Source organism: Parambassis ranga, chromosome 14, assembly GCF_900634625.1.
Source record: "Parambassis ranga chromosome 14, fParRan2.1, whole genome shotgun sequence".
In the NCBI taxonomy this organism is placed as follows: Eukaryota; Metazoa; Chordata; class Actinopteri; family Ambassidae; genus Parambassis; species Parambassis ranga.
Genome location: NC_041034.1, coordinates 2,415,525 through 2,432,586, shown reverse-complemented (window position 1 = coordinate 2,432,586; position 17,062 = coordinate 2,415,525). Strand labels below are relative to the sequence as shown.

Here is a 17,062-nt window from a genome sequence, read left to right as displayed (position 1 = left end):
GTGGGGGGGCGTGGCCTCGTCTTCAGATCGGGTGCTTTAAGTTACAAATTTGTCAATATTCTGAGGACAAGACAAACTTTTCTCATCTTTCCGCTCGTCGTTTTAAGACTTTTTTTAATCTACTTTTTCAGCTAATGTTTCAGTCAATAAACATCCCGTTCTTTAGTGACTGTTGCTCTTTTGTAGTTCTTGTTGTTGGCGCTGCAGATTAAAGTCTTTCTTTAACAACCTGCTTAGGTAACACAGCCATCCACCCACCTCTTGTCTTTTATATGTTGAACAAATAATAAAAAAAAAAAAAAACAGCAGAACAGAACAGAAACTGCAGCCTGGTCGCCGTGGCAACCGCTAATGTCATGAATACAAACATTGGCTCGGCAGGTATTACCTGCGCTCAAACAGGCATAACTGGCCGATGATTAACTTTTCCATGGAGAGCTGCATGATTGTGATTATATATATATTTTTTTTTTGTTTTCAGAGGGAGATCATATCAGCAGGAAGTTTCAACATTCACTGAACAAAGGAAAACGTTGTCAAGTATAAATTTCAATACATTCTTTGTATTCTCACGTACACACACTTATAAAACAATCTACGTACAAAACTGGGCGTTGACTCCAACCTCCAACCCATAACAGTTCATACCTCATGAGTGATAAAAGATGGAGGCGATGATGATGATGATGATGATGATGGCAGCAGGAAATAAGTGGAAGAATCTGATTCAAACAGAGGCTGACAGCACTGTGTGAGCGATGAAGGGTTAAGAGAAGATTCGACTTCCTGTTTTCCATTTTTTTGTCAAAGTTCATGTGTGGATACTGCTCACAGTGTGTGACTGTGTGTGTGTGTGAAGCTCGGCTTAGTTCTGGTGACGCTTCATGTGCAGAGCCAGGTGGTCTGAGCGTGAGAAGCAGCGGCTGCAGGCGATGCACTTGAAAGGTTTGGCCCCTGTGTGTTTCCGGTAGTGTCTGGTCAGCTCGTCCGATCGGGCGAAACGCCAGTCGCAGTTCTCCCATGTGCACCGGTACGGCTTCTCGCCTGCAGGACGGAGGAAGAGGAGGGAGAGGAGGAGGAGGAGGGAGAAGAGGAGGAGGGAGAAGAGGAGGAGGAAGAGGAGGGAGAGGAGAAAAAGGGAGAATTAGCAATGTGCTTTTTATTTACACTGAAATATGTGGATTTCAGGGCCCTCGCTATCAGAGACCTCCACAGGCCTCACTTAGACATTAAAAAAAAAAAATTCACACAATGGGCTCACCAGGACACACACACACGTCCTCATGTCATGAGGTACTCGTCATGTGTTTCAGTTGTTTTATTTTAATATAAGGAGGACGTAAATATTTCAGTCACAGTTTCTGTGTGTGTGTGTGTGTGTGTGTGCGTGCATCACAGCACACGTTAACAGTGTGTAGACGTGACAGACACACCTTTATTGACGGATCTATTTATCACTATCAGGCTGTGTGAGGCAGAGAGTTTATCAAAGCTCTTTATAGTGATTAAACACTCGAATGCAGCTAAGTAGGAGGGTTGTGGTGTGTGTGTGTTCATACATTAAACAACAACAACAAATTAAAACTTTTTCATTTCCCTGTGCCAAGTGGAGCTGTTCATGTTGCTCCCTGTGGAGGGTTATTGGAACGTAATGATACGACACCCGGGTCGACTGCTGATTGGTTCAAATGTTGAAATGAGGAAGACCGCAGAGGAGTTCAAGAAGGAGCTTGAAAACAGGGACAGGTGGAGCAACAAACAGAGACGGAGCCTCAAGATTCTGATGTTGATGAAGCGCCCCCACCTAGCTACAAATAGCTACAACAGGTGATGGAAGTGACGCAGCACCATGGCAGACAGTAGCCTTCCACACAGAGCCCGGATAAGAAGTCATCCTGCAGCAGATAGAGCCAAGTATCTGTTCCAGGAAGGACGTCCATGACGGCTCTGTAACAACACATCTGGCTCCAGGTTACTGGATGTAAACAGATCCCAGCTGTGCAGGCTGATCATCTCCGAAGCAAAGCCCCGCTTTATAACAACAACAGTTTAAGTGGTGAAGACAGTACGATGAGAGAGGACGTGCAGAATGTGGGCTGAAAGAAGCAAACCTAACCCAAGCACTGACACCTCTCTGCTGTGCTGCCGCCAAACAGTGAGCTAATCATCAACAAAGCTCTGTTGAAAAGGCCGGTACGCACACAACAGGGAAGAAAATATCGTTTTTCATAGCCCGGTAGAGGAGTAACGTCCAGAAATCAACGCCTGGGCACAAAGAAAACAGAGCTAGCTCGACGATAACAGCAGAGAGAGCGTCCTGGACATGTCTTCATAAAACTGTCGCTCCTCAGGTGGAGGGAGCGTGACACTCTCTGGCTGCGTGGGCCATCAAACGCTCATTACCAGCGTGGGCCCCATTACTGCTGATTAGATAGCCTCCACTATTGGCCATCAATCACCAGGTGACAGCCATTACTGCAGTGATGGGGTCCAAAGAGCGAAGGGGGGACTCCAGGTGAAAGAAGGAGGGGAAACAGAAGAAGGGCGAAAAAAAAAGTCAAAATTCTCCAACATCTGAGACACTGGAGTGGATTTATGATGATAAACCGGCTCTGTTTCAACAGCACTCTGTTTCCAGATCAACCTGCTCCTGTGTGTGTGTGCAGAGGTGGAGTACAAATGTCTCCATATAAAAGCCGAGGCTCTCGGCCCACAGGTGTGTTTGGTTTAGCTCTATAGATGCGTTGTCTGAGTCTGAAAGCTCGGCCGCCTCTCTCAGTCTATTATGGCTGAAAGCCGGCAAACAGGGCACTGAAATACGACACATACAGGCACAAAACAAACACACTCCACCGCGCGATAGTCCCAACAAGCTGCCAAAAGGTCAAGTGGAAACTAGAGCCTCCATCTTTCCATCCATCCATCCATCCATCCATCAAACCATCCATCAAACCAACCATCCATCCATCTGTCCATCAAACCATCCATCCATCCATCCATCCATCCATCCATCCATCCATCCATCCATCCATCCATCCATCCATCCCGCAGCCATGTATGTTGCATTCAAAGACTGCTGGAAAGTCTGTAAATTCTTACTGTCGGTGTTGGTTATGGAAGATTTTTAAGGGTTAATTAGTCTTTAATAACTTGTTACTTTTGAACATGCCTACTCATCCACCACTGAGCTGCACTCAGAGGCCTTTACAGACATTTGTATAGAAGAGACAGCAGCTGTTTGATCAGGTGGCCGATTAGAAACGGCCAGACTATAATCTCTCTCTCTCTCTCACACAGACACACACATTAATGAGCATGACGTCATAAACCATAATGGACAAACACACAGTCTCACCCACACAATCACAACAAAACACACACACACTGAGAAAGGTACAGGCGGAGCATCAGCTACAGTCCATCAATCACTCTGAACAAAAAGGCTTTTGTAGCAGGCTGCTTCATATAGAAGAGACGTGTTGACTCTATAGGAGGCTTCAGGTCTCCCGGAGACCCTGGGACTTATTAACCCCTGCTATGATTACAGGTGACTTTAGAATAAAGAGGAATTCAACAACACAAGTGTGTTTCTTGTCCATTAAATAAACCCTTCATGCCATAAATGTCTACACACAGCCTGGGTTCATACAGCAGGAGGACAATAACAACGTTTTATGACCATCTGTGCCTGGAGTCAAAGAGCAAACACTTCCAGGCCCATAAAACTCTTTGTGGACCTCTTAGCTTTATCAGCTCTGTTAGTGTTTGTGAAGAGGGCTGGAGGGTTCCTTAATCAGCCTGATAGCACTCTGCTCTTTATACACACACACACACACACACACACAATTACAGCAGTCAACGTGAAGTGCTGAGGCCATGGTCAAGGCTGGCAGGAGGGTCAGACTGTTGCAATAGAGGCTTTGGAGGCTGCAGCTGTGGATAAGGTAGGTAAGATAGTAATTAAGGGAAATCAGTCTCCAAACAGATAATAAAGGGGACTACAATAGTGCCTTGAGGAACTCCGGGTGATACACAAGGTACTTAAAAACAGCAGAGGCAGAGTAAACTCCAACAAAAGACTCTTTAACGTTTATAATGACCATATATATAACAGTACCCCTCAGCCTGCATCTCATGCATCCACACACTCATAAGCATATTTACACCGAGTTACAGCCTGCGCTCGGCTCGACAGGTCTTTGACCTGAGAGGAGCAGCACCTTCAGCTGTCGGTGCGACTCAGTGAGATCAGTCATTTCCAAACAATTATCCACAGCACACGTCAGTCATCAGGTCTGGATTCCAAAGCAAAGTGCACCAAAATATGAGGCAGAGAAATGGAATGTTTACTGACAGATTTATGGCATCATTATTATACACACACACACACACACAACTTCCTGATACTGTCGCCTCAAGAGTTAAAGACACGGCTCCCACCTCCGTGCCAGTGGATTGCACCAGACGTGAATGAAGGATGATGTTTCACCACATTAAAGATTCTCTGCCGGCTGACGGTTAATGTAGGTCAATACCTTCTGGCTATTCAAGGTGAAAACACACTGTACTGTACTGCTGCACACACACATCATAAAATGTTTATGTCAGAATGAATCGTCATCGTAAGTCAAACTGCTGAATTCCTGTGGTGTCCTCAGCTGATCTTATCAGTCTGTCTGTCAGTCCCAGCTGTAAACAAGGCACAGGCTAAGATGCAATGTCAGGATTAGTCTGCAGCAAAGCAATGATACAATCCTGAATGTAAAGGAGCTATAACGTGGTTATCTTCTTTTTTTTTGTTGTATTATTTGTTTTGGATAAGAAGAAATGGGCTGCACCGGTCTGTAGGAGGTGTGAACAGCAGTTAGCACTTGAGCAAACAGAAAGTGGCCTTAATCAATTCTCGAAACGATAAAGCAAAAGATAACGCCGCTGTTTAAGGAACTAGATTTCCATTTAAGAGCAAAGATATCGAACCAGAAACCAAAACACTCCAGAAGAAACAGCAACAGCAAATAAGATGGGGACTACAACAGCGCCTTGAGGAACTCCACCATCAGGAAGAAGACGCTCCGTGTCACAGACATGCTCCGCTCATGAGTCATCATCAACTGAATGCAAAACAAGACGAGGCACGCCTGGTTTGTCCAGACTGAGATCCACAGAGTGACCAGAACGGGTGTAGATGCCTTCACTGGCTTCTAACCAACTTTGCCCTCTTCGATCCTTTAGCAGGTTTACTGTTGCTCTTTATTACATTATTTTTCTGCTCTTGATGCCACAACAGGAGCTGTAAATGCTCGCAGGTCTACAGATGCAGTTGACTTTAACCTCTGAACTCAGAGCGGTTAGGGTTAAGGTTAGATTTATTTAGTCCCCGTGGCCTCGTTTTACACCACAGTATAAAGTCCCGCACCTGTATGCAATCAACCGGTTCTGCACACTGACTCACACTTGCCACTCGCCTGAGCAACTTTTAGAAAAAGCAAAGATAACAATCATGGCCACGATCAAAAACAGGTTTCAGTCCAGTGCAGAAAAGCAAAACAAAAGCAAAAATGATAAAGTCAGTCACATGTCCACAGGTGTTACCAACAGAGGGAATACCTGTGGAAGCTTCACGTGTATTTAACACATTATTCTGCAGACCAGTCAGACTGCTGGTCACATGTGAGTCAGCCAGGACCTCCCGGAGCAGCAGAAGATAGAGATGTTGTCTCCAACTGCATGATGCATTCAAGGACAGTCAGAGTTATGAAACCTGCTGTTCGTACACTTGTCCTTCCCTCTCCTACATCCCAGCATGCCCTGTGTCATTTCTCCACACTCTAGCTGTATTGTTCTGTTGACACTGTCACTGCTTATTTGTCTTTGTGCTGCTGTATCCTGTTGCCGCACCGACTCAACTTCCCCACAGGGATCCATAAAGTTTCATCTTATCTCTTTATGAGCCGAGCAGAGATCTGTTTCTATTTGTCCGCTACGTCACGTGTTCTCCGTCACCGTTTTCACACCGGAGCAGTTCTGCAGCTTTTTTTTTTTTTTTTTTTTTTTTTTTAATCGCATGAGTAAATCTCTAAAATCCAGGTCTGAGGCCGCTGGGAAATCCACAGGTCTCATCTTACAGAGAGGGAAACGCATCGAAACCCCTCTGCCTTCCTCCTCCTCCTCCTCGTTCTCCTCTGAAAAGGTTCTGAAAAGCAGGAGTAACTGGTTTGGCCTTCATTTAACTGTGTGTCTTCCCTCTTTTCTTCTTCTTACCCTCCTCCCTGCTGTCTTTGTTCTCCCGCTCTCTCGCTCTCTCTCTCCGGGGAGACTCAGAGGACAGGTACGAGCACGCACAAACACCGAGGAGGAAAAACAAAAACTCTAAAGCAAACTCATGTTGTTTCTGTGTTGTTTTCCTTTTCACTGTGATCCATTTCAACTCTATTATTGTTACTGGGTGTATCGAAACTGGCAACATGACAAAATATATAAATAAATATAATAGTGAGTATAATAGCTACATGCTGTGACTTGATTTCTTCTAAAAACAACACTGACAATGGCGTCTGATGACTGAGAGCCTCACTTGCAATTTGTATTTATATTTAGGGGCTCATCCATCAGCTGAAAGCCAGGAGAAACCTCCAGAGCTGGCCGAAAAAAGCAAGTGCAGTTCCCTAAACAGCCACTTGATGGCTCGCTCCAAAACGGAGACGTTCATGTTAAAAAAATCACATTTATTGACATCTGTACTGCATGCAGTGACTTTTGACAATATGTTGGATGCTAGTGGAGATTCCTAGGCTCCACCTTTTTGCCCCTGTTTGGATTAACGTGGACTTGAGTGGATTCCGGTGCAGCCAAGACGACAAAGGCCAAACACTGCTTCACTATAGTGAACACTTTATAGTGAGGTAGGGGACAATCTGAACACGGCTACATTATGGAAAGTTCCCTAGTGCCATGCTAACTCCTCGTTAGCATCATCCAATCATAACAACGGCTGTAAGAGTGCGCATGCTGTCTGTGTTACAGCTCTTCTTACCGGTGTGTGTCCTTTGGTGTGCCTTCAGGTGAGAGCTCTTTGTGTAAACTTTGGTGCAGCCTGTGAGGAAATCAGACACAGATCATGAGATTGGTGGAGAGCAGAAGTTAAATCAATAATGTCAAATCTGCACGAGGAAGAAATGTGCAGATTTTTTCCCCTGCGGGTCAAAGACTCTGACTCATCAGCATCATTGGCAAAACAAACTTATTGGATTGTCGCACAGACCGACACGACTGTGATCAAAATAGATTTTACAGACATGAATAACGCCTTTAAATTAGTTGTATCTGTTTTGCAAACACACATTAAAACTTGCTAATTAAATTGTCTTGAAAAATGCTGCACGTTTTGATGCACGGATGTTGTAAAAACACATAAATTGTCACTACATTCCTGGCAGAAGTCCACGTGCTTTGTGCTTTGTGTGTTTAGCATGTGACAGAAAGGCATTACTGACAGGTTTACATGTGTTTACACAACACTGGCTGCAAATTAGACCAACTTATCGGAGTGGTTGTGTTGAAACTTGCTTTCACTAGTTTGTGTCTGATTGTGTGTGAAGTGTGTAGACATGGCGTGCTGAATCACACACCTGGGTAATCACAGAAGTGGATCCTCCTCTTCTCCAGCTCCGGGTTGTTCCGTCGGTTGTACTTGGGTCCTGTCAGGACGCCCTGACCGTGTGTCATCAGCAAAGCGTGAGAAGACATTCCCGCCACCTTTATCGGTCCCAGGCGCTGGTACTGAAGTGGGGGTTGCGGGCCTAAGCTGAGCAGCTCCGCCTGGCCGTCAGGGCTCCCTGGTTGGGAGTTTGGAGGCGAGGGCGGCAGGCTGTGTGGCGCGGTGTGCTGGGACGTGTTGTTGGGAGAGGCCTGGTAGTATCCGAGCTGCTGCTGCTGCTGCTGGTGCTGATGCTGCAGCAGGTGTTCTGCCATCATGTAGCTGCCGTTGGTCGTCGGCAAGCCAACACTGCCGAGGTTCAGCATGGTCCTGCTGCTGGTGGAGCCGGGCACCGAAGGGCTGGAGTGTGACAGGGTCATGGTGAGGTCGGTGCCGCTGGTGACGGGCATGTTGTAGACCTGCGGCTGTGGTGGAGGAGGCCCGATGTGAAGCTCTGCGTCCAAATTTGGCTGCTGCTGCTGGGACTCCGCGGACACGCTCACCACTCCTCCAGGGCTCATGTCTGGTTTTATGAAAACATTGTTGACAACAGGCGACACGCTGAACACCGAAGTGAAGTCTGGCAGGGCCTGGGTGGCGGTGGTGGGGATGGAGCAGGGCACCTCCAGCCCGGGTTCGGTCTTGATCTGCTGCGGCGTGAGGTGAGTCTTGGTGTTGGGCTTGTAAAGGCCTGTGCGGAGGTGAGACGTGCTAGGGAGGATGACGTTAATGTTGAGGCTGTACGGGGTGATAGGTTTGTCCTCTGAGAAGTACTCGTCGACCACGGAGGCGCTCTCCCGTCTGTACTTCTTGTCAATGGCGTCACTGGAAGGATTTAGAAGAGGACTGCTGACCTCCGGGAGGTATTTGTCCAGCTCTAGTCGGATCTGAAAAGACACAAAAGGGAGACGAGGTTAAAAAAGAAGCAAACACCCATCGTCACAGGGTCACGGTAACGGCAGGGGGAGCAAAGCCACCCAAAGCTCACTGCCTCTAGCTCCAGCTGGGGGATCAGCTGAGAAATATAATCCAGGTCCTGGCTTGACCCCGTAGTCTTTTGTCCACATGGCAATGTCTGAAAAGAGGATCAGGGGCCGCCTGAACCGGCCATCTCAGTGTGGAGAAGCAGCCAGTCTACCTGCTGATCTTGGAGCATACCAATCCAAAACAGGACCAGAAGTATCCTTTAATGAGCTGGTCCCAGTTCAGTTGCATCAATGTGTTGTTTTTTCCACAGTTCTTTCATTTGCATACAGTGGTAAATCTAACAAACAATCACCATGGAAACAACCAAATCGTCTTGGTTAACCACCACATGAATCTGTCACAGAATCTGAGCAGAAGCTCACAACAGAGGCCCGAAATGTACCAACTTATCAAGTGACTCAGAACCAAGCTTCACACCGCGTTCGAAGAAACTGAAAATCTCGTTTTTCTCGTTAATTTAAAGCGGTTTGTCAGGAAGAGGAAGAAAAGTTTTAACACTGAGCTTTTGAAAGCAGCAGGACTGAACAGGCAGCGTGTGGAAGAAAATAAACTGCAGGTATTTTAAGTAGAAGGCATTATCTGATCCACATCCCTGATTAACCGCCGTGTGCATCAGTGTGTATCTTTCAGAGTCCATGAAGCAGACAGTCGCTCCTTTAGAGGTGCATCAGCCGTAAAGAAGCCATGCGGCAGGGACCACACACACACACACAGCACGAACATATGTAACTCAATGCAGAAATGCATGTAAAGCATGCATCTCACACACACACACAGAGTGTCCTCCACGCGTGTGGCTGCTGGTTTGTTTCATAAAGAAGAAGAAACATTCAGCCAAACCAAAACAAAGGCTGAAGGCATGAGAAGGATGCAGTGAAACCTAAACACTGTCAGGTAAAAATAGACCTGTCAGACAAATCTGAGGGGGTAATTATGAAAGTGATACTGAGGTGTGGGTCTGAGCACCGACGGAGAAGAAATCTGAGGCTTATTTTAGAATTTGTTCTGATTTGTATGAGTCCTGCACTGAATCAACAAATGACCTGATGAGGTGCTGACTGAGCAGCTCGAGGTCGCTGCTGCACAAAGGAGAAGCAGGAGAGGCCTGTTTGAAAGCCATTATTCAACCAAACACACACGGGCTGTTAACAACCTGCTGGTGTGTGTGTGTGTGTGTTTGTGTGTGTGAGTGCAAGCGAACAATAACGCATCTTTACTTTTAAACATGAACCCCTCAGTGTCTGTGACTTGATGTCCGTGTTTTTGCAGCTTGTCATCGGTGCAATCTGAGCACAGCCCCGAGTATTTACTGAGAAAAAAAAACCCAAACAGCCTCTCTGTTTCTGTCCCACTGAGAGCTCCTGTGTGCCTTTCAGAACCGCACACAGCCAGGTTCTGTCCTGCTGGCAGCCCTAACCTTTGGGCGCCCTTGGCTTTGCCCCCCTGCTGACTGCTGTCAAACTCTGCTCTCCGATTGGCCTGCATCTTTAATCACAGCGCTGACACATTAGTGACACGTGGTTACACGGTAACAACAGAAACATCAGCAGCATCAGCATTTCTTAAAGCACTTGTCGCAGCAGCACATCACACACTATGATAGCTGTCTCAGCTAGATTACAATCAGATGGCAATGTCAAAATTAGTGAGCAAGAAAGCTAAGACTAGTCTGCAGGCTGTCAAATCTAGCATAAGCTAGTTAAAGGTCGGGTAGGAGATTTCATTCTGATGCACTTTTTGTTAAATTAGTGTAACTTCTCTTTACAATCCGATAGCAACCGATTAGTTCGGCAGTTTCGCATTAAAACGAAGAATATGAATCATCTGTGGAAGCTATAAAACACTAAAAACATCAGCCAATCCTCCGGGTGGACCCTGCGCGAAGTATTGGCTGGTTGTCACTCTCTTCCTGCTCTGTGCACCAGAGAGGATCGTGCATGATGGCCGAAGTCACAGACCGCAGCTCGTCTTCAGGTAATGCGCGTCCATGTGATTGGGAGGCGTGGCTTCAGGGTGAGCTTCGAAATCTGGCTGACTCTCACTGAGTTTTCAAAATCTCCTACTCTACCTTTAAGTTGCAAAAAAAGGCAAGCTAGCAGCAGTCAGGTCTGCATGCTAACCGATAGCTACACTATTTCATTCATTACATCATGCATTACATCAGTTTGCATGAAATAAAGAATGCTAACTGTTTCTAATTATTATGGTATTTTTCCTGCAAACAAATGATAAACTTTGCTGCACAACGCTGGTACAGCTGTCTGGAACTAGCGGCCTATCGGCCAATCAGAAAATGGATTTTTTTCTGTTGCCGGGTGAGGTCTGCGTTTCATTCCACGAACCATCCATCCATCATCTGAACCTGCTTTGTCCTGGGTTACTGGGGGGTGGAGCCTATCCCAGCCTATCTACGGGTGAGAGGGTGCACCCCGGCAGGTCACCAGTTCATCACAGGGCAACACACAGACAAACAACCACTCACACTCACACCTACGGGCGATTTAGAGTCATTCCATGAACCATTTTAGCATCACCCCATGCCGATGGGACGACAGAATGAAAGAAAAATCTCACTCCAAGCAAACTTGAAAACTTGAGAGCCCTGTCTAAACAGGTTAACTCACATTTCTGTTGCAACTCTGCACACAATCTTATCAAAAAGGACTTTTGTAATCCTATAAAATTCATGCAGGATTGTTTTTTAAACAGTATTTTTTTATTTATCCTGGAACTATCAGAGCTGGCATGCCTCTGACACATTAAAAGGAAACCTCAAAGTGTCCCAGCGGACAGCGCCGGCTGCCTCTGAATCATTTTTTATGTGGTAAATGAGCAGAATATCTTTGGGCAAAGACTGAGTCGGTTAATAATTGGAGAACATGCACAACTGCCCCGCTATGAATCCTACTGCCTGATAACAACTGTCTCTTATCAGCTGAGTTCAGGTTTATGGGTTAGAGTGGGAGTTTCCACACATCCGGCCGATTTGACATCCATCCTTAAAGGACCTGTGTGTGTGTGCGCTTTAACCCCGAGCAGAGCGGATACTATATATCTTCTTATAGATTTATAATGGTGCAGTGTAACCATTCTTTCAGTGTGATGACATCACACTTCTCTGTAAATTACAGAAAGATGATCAAAGCAGCATTTGACCTCTGACCCTAAAAGGCTCCAAACCAGACCAGCCGTCTTCATCAGCTAATTGCTGAACAAATGGCTGCGTCTGAACTCCACTTGTCTTTTATGGCTTTTTCAGGAATGCTGTGGCCGTTCGACCATCTTTGGCTCTCCATAAAACACACACACACACACACAGAAAGTCCCGCGCCGGGGCCTCTGCTCTGCTGGTTATGAATCAACCCAGCAGAAATCATGACAGGGTCATCAGAGCAAAAAACAAAACCTTTGAGACTATAGTGATGTTTTATGGCTACCGATGAACAGGGAGATAGAGACGCTTGTTTTGTCTCTCCGGGACAGATCAGTCATCAGAGCTGTCTCACTACATGACAAAAAAAGTTACAAATTACATTAGAAACAAAGACAAAAAAAGGAGAAGCAATGAAGAGATGCTGCTAATTTGTTAGCATTTTAGCACTTCCTCTTTCCTCGGCTAATAGGACTACAACCATCAAGGAGTTTATAATGTAGAGGTGTAGTTCATAGGCTGTTTTATTAGCTTATTTTCTGTAATAATCCAAAAGCTAATTTGTCATTTTGTTAGTGGAAACTATGCTAACTCTCACAAAAACACATGGTTGCTGCTGGTTTGTGTTATAAAGTGAGGATGTGTAGGACAGCTGTGGACGCCACGGACACGTAGGTGTTCCCAGGATTGCACAATCCACACTTCTGTCCCACATTCTGGTGAGTTCCCCTGCACACTAAAGACAGATGTGGACTCCCAGTACACGCTGGTGACCACGCATCTGAACATCCTTCAGTTAAACCTATAAAATATTGTTTTTCACCTAAATTAACAATAACCAGGCGTATATCTTATAAGCTTATAGATATTCCACACGTATGGACGAGCATGTGAACATGTATGTGGTTTTACATCATACAGGATATTGACACACAAAGGCCCATAAACACTGCAGAGCACCTCTGTGTATGTACATGTACATGATTTATGTATGGGAACACTATTTAAGCTGTTTTATGGCTGGCGGTAATCTTTCCAAGTACCACAGTCAGCTGATAGCGGACAGACGATTCTCAGAAACCTTACAGGTCTTCTGTGACTTTACTAATTTCAGTTATGATACTTGCACATAAATACAAAAGACATCTGAAGGTGATTTTGGGACATCCTTCTCTAGAACTGAAAGTGAAATGTAGAGTATTTTCCCGCTCTTATCTCTTATCTGTGTTTATCGTGCCACAGATTCAGATGCCAGTATGGAACGATGCGTTTAGGGACCACAAAATTATTGTTTTTGCAGATTAGTGAGGGGTAAACAGCGGCAGCTATTAAAAGAGATTTTGCGGCTTCGCCAGACCATTAGGAAACTGTCTGCAGGCGACATGTGTTGGCTGGTTCAGAGGCATGATGGGTAACTGATGACTTCAGCAGACCAAACAACCAGAAACAGGATGAGTCACATGTTCCAAAGTCTTTCAAAAACTCTGGGACCACTGTGAAATATAAAGGCAACGAAGTCCTGCTATGTATCTGAATAAAACAAATGAGCAGTGCTTCCTGACATCACTCCTCCCAGCACCAATCACTGCAGGGGTTCTGGCGAGCTGGGACTCGTAGACTCTGCAGGCGACCTGCTCAGATGCAAATCAGCTGTGTGTGTGTTGTCCTGGAAGTCAAATCATTAGTCAAACCAAAAACCATCTCCGCCTTCAGCTGCACAAGAAGAAAAACAACCGCCGGCGGCAACGAGGAGACGACAACGAGCAAAAAAAAAAAAAAAACCCACACACATCCATATCTGAGTATTGATCTCCAGGAATCATTAGGCATGACATGTTCCTTCTCATGAGGTTACTCTGTAACTTCCCCTGTCGTCTGTGCTCAGTCACACCGGTGATACAATGAAAAAAGAATCTGTAAACAGGTTTCATATCAGTTACTTATTCCATCATTACTGCTGAAGAACACGAGCAGCCCTGTTCACACATCAGACATCAGACTGAAATATTAACCCTCCATAAAGCTCCGGCTGTTTCCGGCACTGTGATTCTCTTTTTATTTGCTTCAGCTACCATCAGTCCACAGGTCTGTGTCACACGGCGTGGCATCAGCACAGGTATGAAAGGATGTGGTACTGCTTTGTATTATATAGTGACCGGACCCAATATTGACCCCTGTGGAACCCCACCAATCTAACAAGGTACTTCCTGCCTTTACGTTAGGACCTGAACTGTATCAGGATGCATCCAGAGATCACTGCCACGGCCTCAAGTCTTTAGAACAGGAGGTTTTTTTTGAGGAGTGTTTTAAGTCGCTGTTTGACCAAAACAACAACATTCATCATCATTTCTGATGACACAAATCTTATGATTGAACAAAATGTAGGTAAAAGCATCTTTCATTCTGATCCAGTCCACTGGGTGCTCTGTGGCATTGTTCAGACTCAGAATGCAGATTTAAAGTCACTGCTCTCTTCACTAAACAGGTCAGATAATCAGTTACAAACCAGTGCTGCACACACAGCAGTGGGTTACCCACAATCCTCCTCCTGCTGCTGCTGAATTCCTCAAATGACTCAGATACTCTGAGAGCTGGGGAACACCACTTGCGGCCTTTAAAAAAACGTCATTAGTTCACGATGTAAAGTATTCTGACGTCACGCAGCAGGCTGTGGTAGGAGCAGGTAAACCTGCAGCATCCTGCCGAACCAGCACCAAGCCTGCAACTTTAATCAACATTTTAACAGCTAGTTACTTTCCTGGACTCAGTATGGATTCCAAGCAGCCACCAACACTCATGCCTCGTGAGGTTTTCATCGCTCCCTGTGACTTTCTCATGAGATCGGCCTTTTATCATCTGCTCTCTCGCCTCGGGGCGGCCAATGGAGATGCGGGCCCTGCTCAGACAGGTCGGGCAACATGCGGCTGTCACGGCACCGCTGAGCAAAGCAGCCTTTAAAACCCCAGCACAATGATACAAAGGCCCGTCTGAGATGAGGGGGTGGAAGTGAAGAAAAGCAGGTTTTTAACCTCTCTGTGTACGTCTGAAGGGAGGGAGGAAAAAAAAAAACGTTTCTGTCACTCAGACGCTGATCTGTGGTTTGGGAACTGACGACACGAGTGAATAAAGGTAAACCCTTAGTTTGCCTGAAGGGGACTCGTCCACTTAACCTGGCCTTCTCTTCTTCTTCTTTGTTGTTTACCTCGTCATGTTTTGCATAAAACCGAGTCCTGCACGCTACAACGACGAGCAACGAGCAGAAAGGGCAGCTGCATGTTTGCTTGTCTCAAGTTGGATGCTGATAAATGTCAGTTTGTGAGGACTAAAGCCATAAATCCATCAGTTCATGGCTGCCAGTGAGTCCCATACTAATCTGCAGAAGGATTCACATGAAAGTCTGACGACACGACGGCTAAGAAAAGCCGTGATGTGGGAAACTCTTCATCGTTCTCACCTACTCTTGGTGATTTCATATTTGAGAAAGTGATGAAAGGAAAAGAAGATTAAGGCCACTCAAAGATTCGAGGGTTATGACTTTTATCCACGTACGTCTGAGAATGCCGAGAAACAAATTTAGAATTTTGAAATTTTTGACTTATCTGAGAAAAGAACTGAATCTGAATGAAGATACAAACATTCATGAACACACAACACTCAGGTTGTACAGACTGATGTTGGTATCGTGCCCGTTCGGCTCGCAGTGCCAATAAAGTCAGGTCAAAACAGCTCGAGCATGTGACTGCTTTCATTCCAGGTTTGCATAAAGAGCAACAGCAGAAATCTGCCCGACCATAGTGATGATGATGATGATGATGATGCTTTTGTGCACATGACAAACAGCATTCATGAATACATCAAGCCCACATAAAGAGCAAACTGTGCAAACATCTTATCAAACACACAGCCGGTCACATGGCAGCCTCGGCTCCTCGCTCACAGGCCCGGGTTCTCCTGGATCCGCTGCCTGGCAGGAGGAGAACTCGGCACCACAGCGAGGCCACAGCCTCCGTATCTTTCACAAGAAAGAAGGTGTAACCTCTAATCCTCCATAATCAATGGAGGCAGAGCGTCCTGCCACGCAGAGCCACGAGCGATGGCTACTTCCTGAAATGTTTAGGGCTCATTACAGAGCACACATACACACACACACCGTCTGTGACAGACCCACAAAGGAGGCCGATGACTGATACACAACAGTGGACTCTAAACCTGCTGTTTATCATGTGATCAGACCTCAGAGCTGCAGGTGTAACAATCCCAACAAGCTCACTGCTGAAATGACAAACATGATGTTTGTGTCTTCACTCATCCTCACAGAACAGACTGGCTGTTTGAAAGGAATAATTATAATAATGTGACTTATTCTATGAATATCTGGTCCAATAAAGTTCCCTTTGAATCCTCTGCTGGCTCTACCTGGGCTGTCAGGTGTGTGTGTGGGACTTTAACCCGCCTGATAACCAGGAAACAAAGCTCACTCCCAGTCAGACCCGAACTGCAGCTTCTTCATCACACCACAGACTTTTTAATGCTGCACCTGCGCCACCTTCCTCCTCCTCCTCCTCTTCCTCCACAGGAAGACCCCGCGGCTCGGCACAGATTCTTACCCCAGGTTTGACGTCCTCAAACACGGACGTGTCCTCCGCACCCTCCGCTCCCGACATCCTGACCGGCTTCAGCTGCGTGAACACCGCCTTTTCTTCCGTGGCGTGCGGCGGATTCATGGCCAGTCCGACACTCGCTGCCATCAAAACGATCACTTAGTTAAACTCTGCAGGACTCAGTAAACATATAAATATATATATATATGTGTGTGTGCTGGAGCTGGACGCTGTAATCCACAGCCCTCCCTTTCCTTCTGCCTCACAGGTAGCGTTTACCTGAGCTCATGTACGGACCTGTACCTGCAGCGCGGGCAGCGCAGCCAATCAGGACAAGGGGTGAGACTTCACGTCCAATCAGCCGCATGGAAAAAGATGGAGGCGGGACTCACCTGGAGGATTCCAGGAAAAGGAGGACAACAGATAAAATATAATGACTGCATGTGTGAATGTTATATTCACTAGATTTGGACGAACGTGCTGCCAACATCAGTGCAAAATCAAGCAGGTCCAGGTCTCCTAACACAGGGACCAAGACCACCTCAGACCACCAAAACAATACAGAGTGATCAGTTAGATTTACTTCATGACTGCACACACACGATGGATGCTCGGGGTTTGTATGAA

General features: G+C 46.1%; 1 protein-coding gene across 1 annotated transcript; it reads right to left on the bottom strand.

Moving 5' to 3' along the window:
• Positions 1-266: 266 nt before the first annotated feature.
• Positions 267-16,703, bottom strand: klf5l (Kruppel like factor 5 like). Its single transcript, XM_028421114.1, has 4 exons — positions 16,442-16,703; positions 7,629-8,583; positions 7,034-7,093; positions 267-1,044 (listed from the first exon to the last, which is right to left on the bottom strand). Exons 1-4 carry the CDS (start codon positions 16,580-16,582, stop codon positions 866-868), a joined length of 1,335 nt encoding a protein of 444 aa, XP_028276915.1. The 5' UTR covers positions 16,583-16,703; the 3' UTR covers positions 267-865.
• Between the last annotated feature and the right edge of the window lie 359 nt (positions 16,704-17,062).

Bases quoted from the DNA above. Each gene is read 5' to 3' on its own strand.
- klf5l (XM_028421114.1), bottom strand. From the start codon at position 16,582: ATGGCAGCGAGTGTCGGACTGGCCATGAATCCGCCGCACGCCACGGAA. The intron at 8,584-16,441 runs GTAAGAATCTGT...GTGTCTTTTCAG, and splicing joins TTGAGGACGTCAAACCTGGG to ATCCGACTAGAGCTGGACAA. The intron at 1,045-7,033 runs GTAAGAAGAGCT...TCCGTCCTGCAG, and splicing joins ACACCAAAGGACACACACCG to GCGAGAAGCCGTACCGGTGC.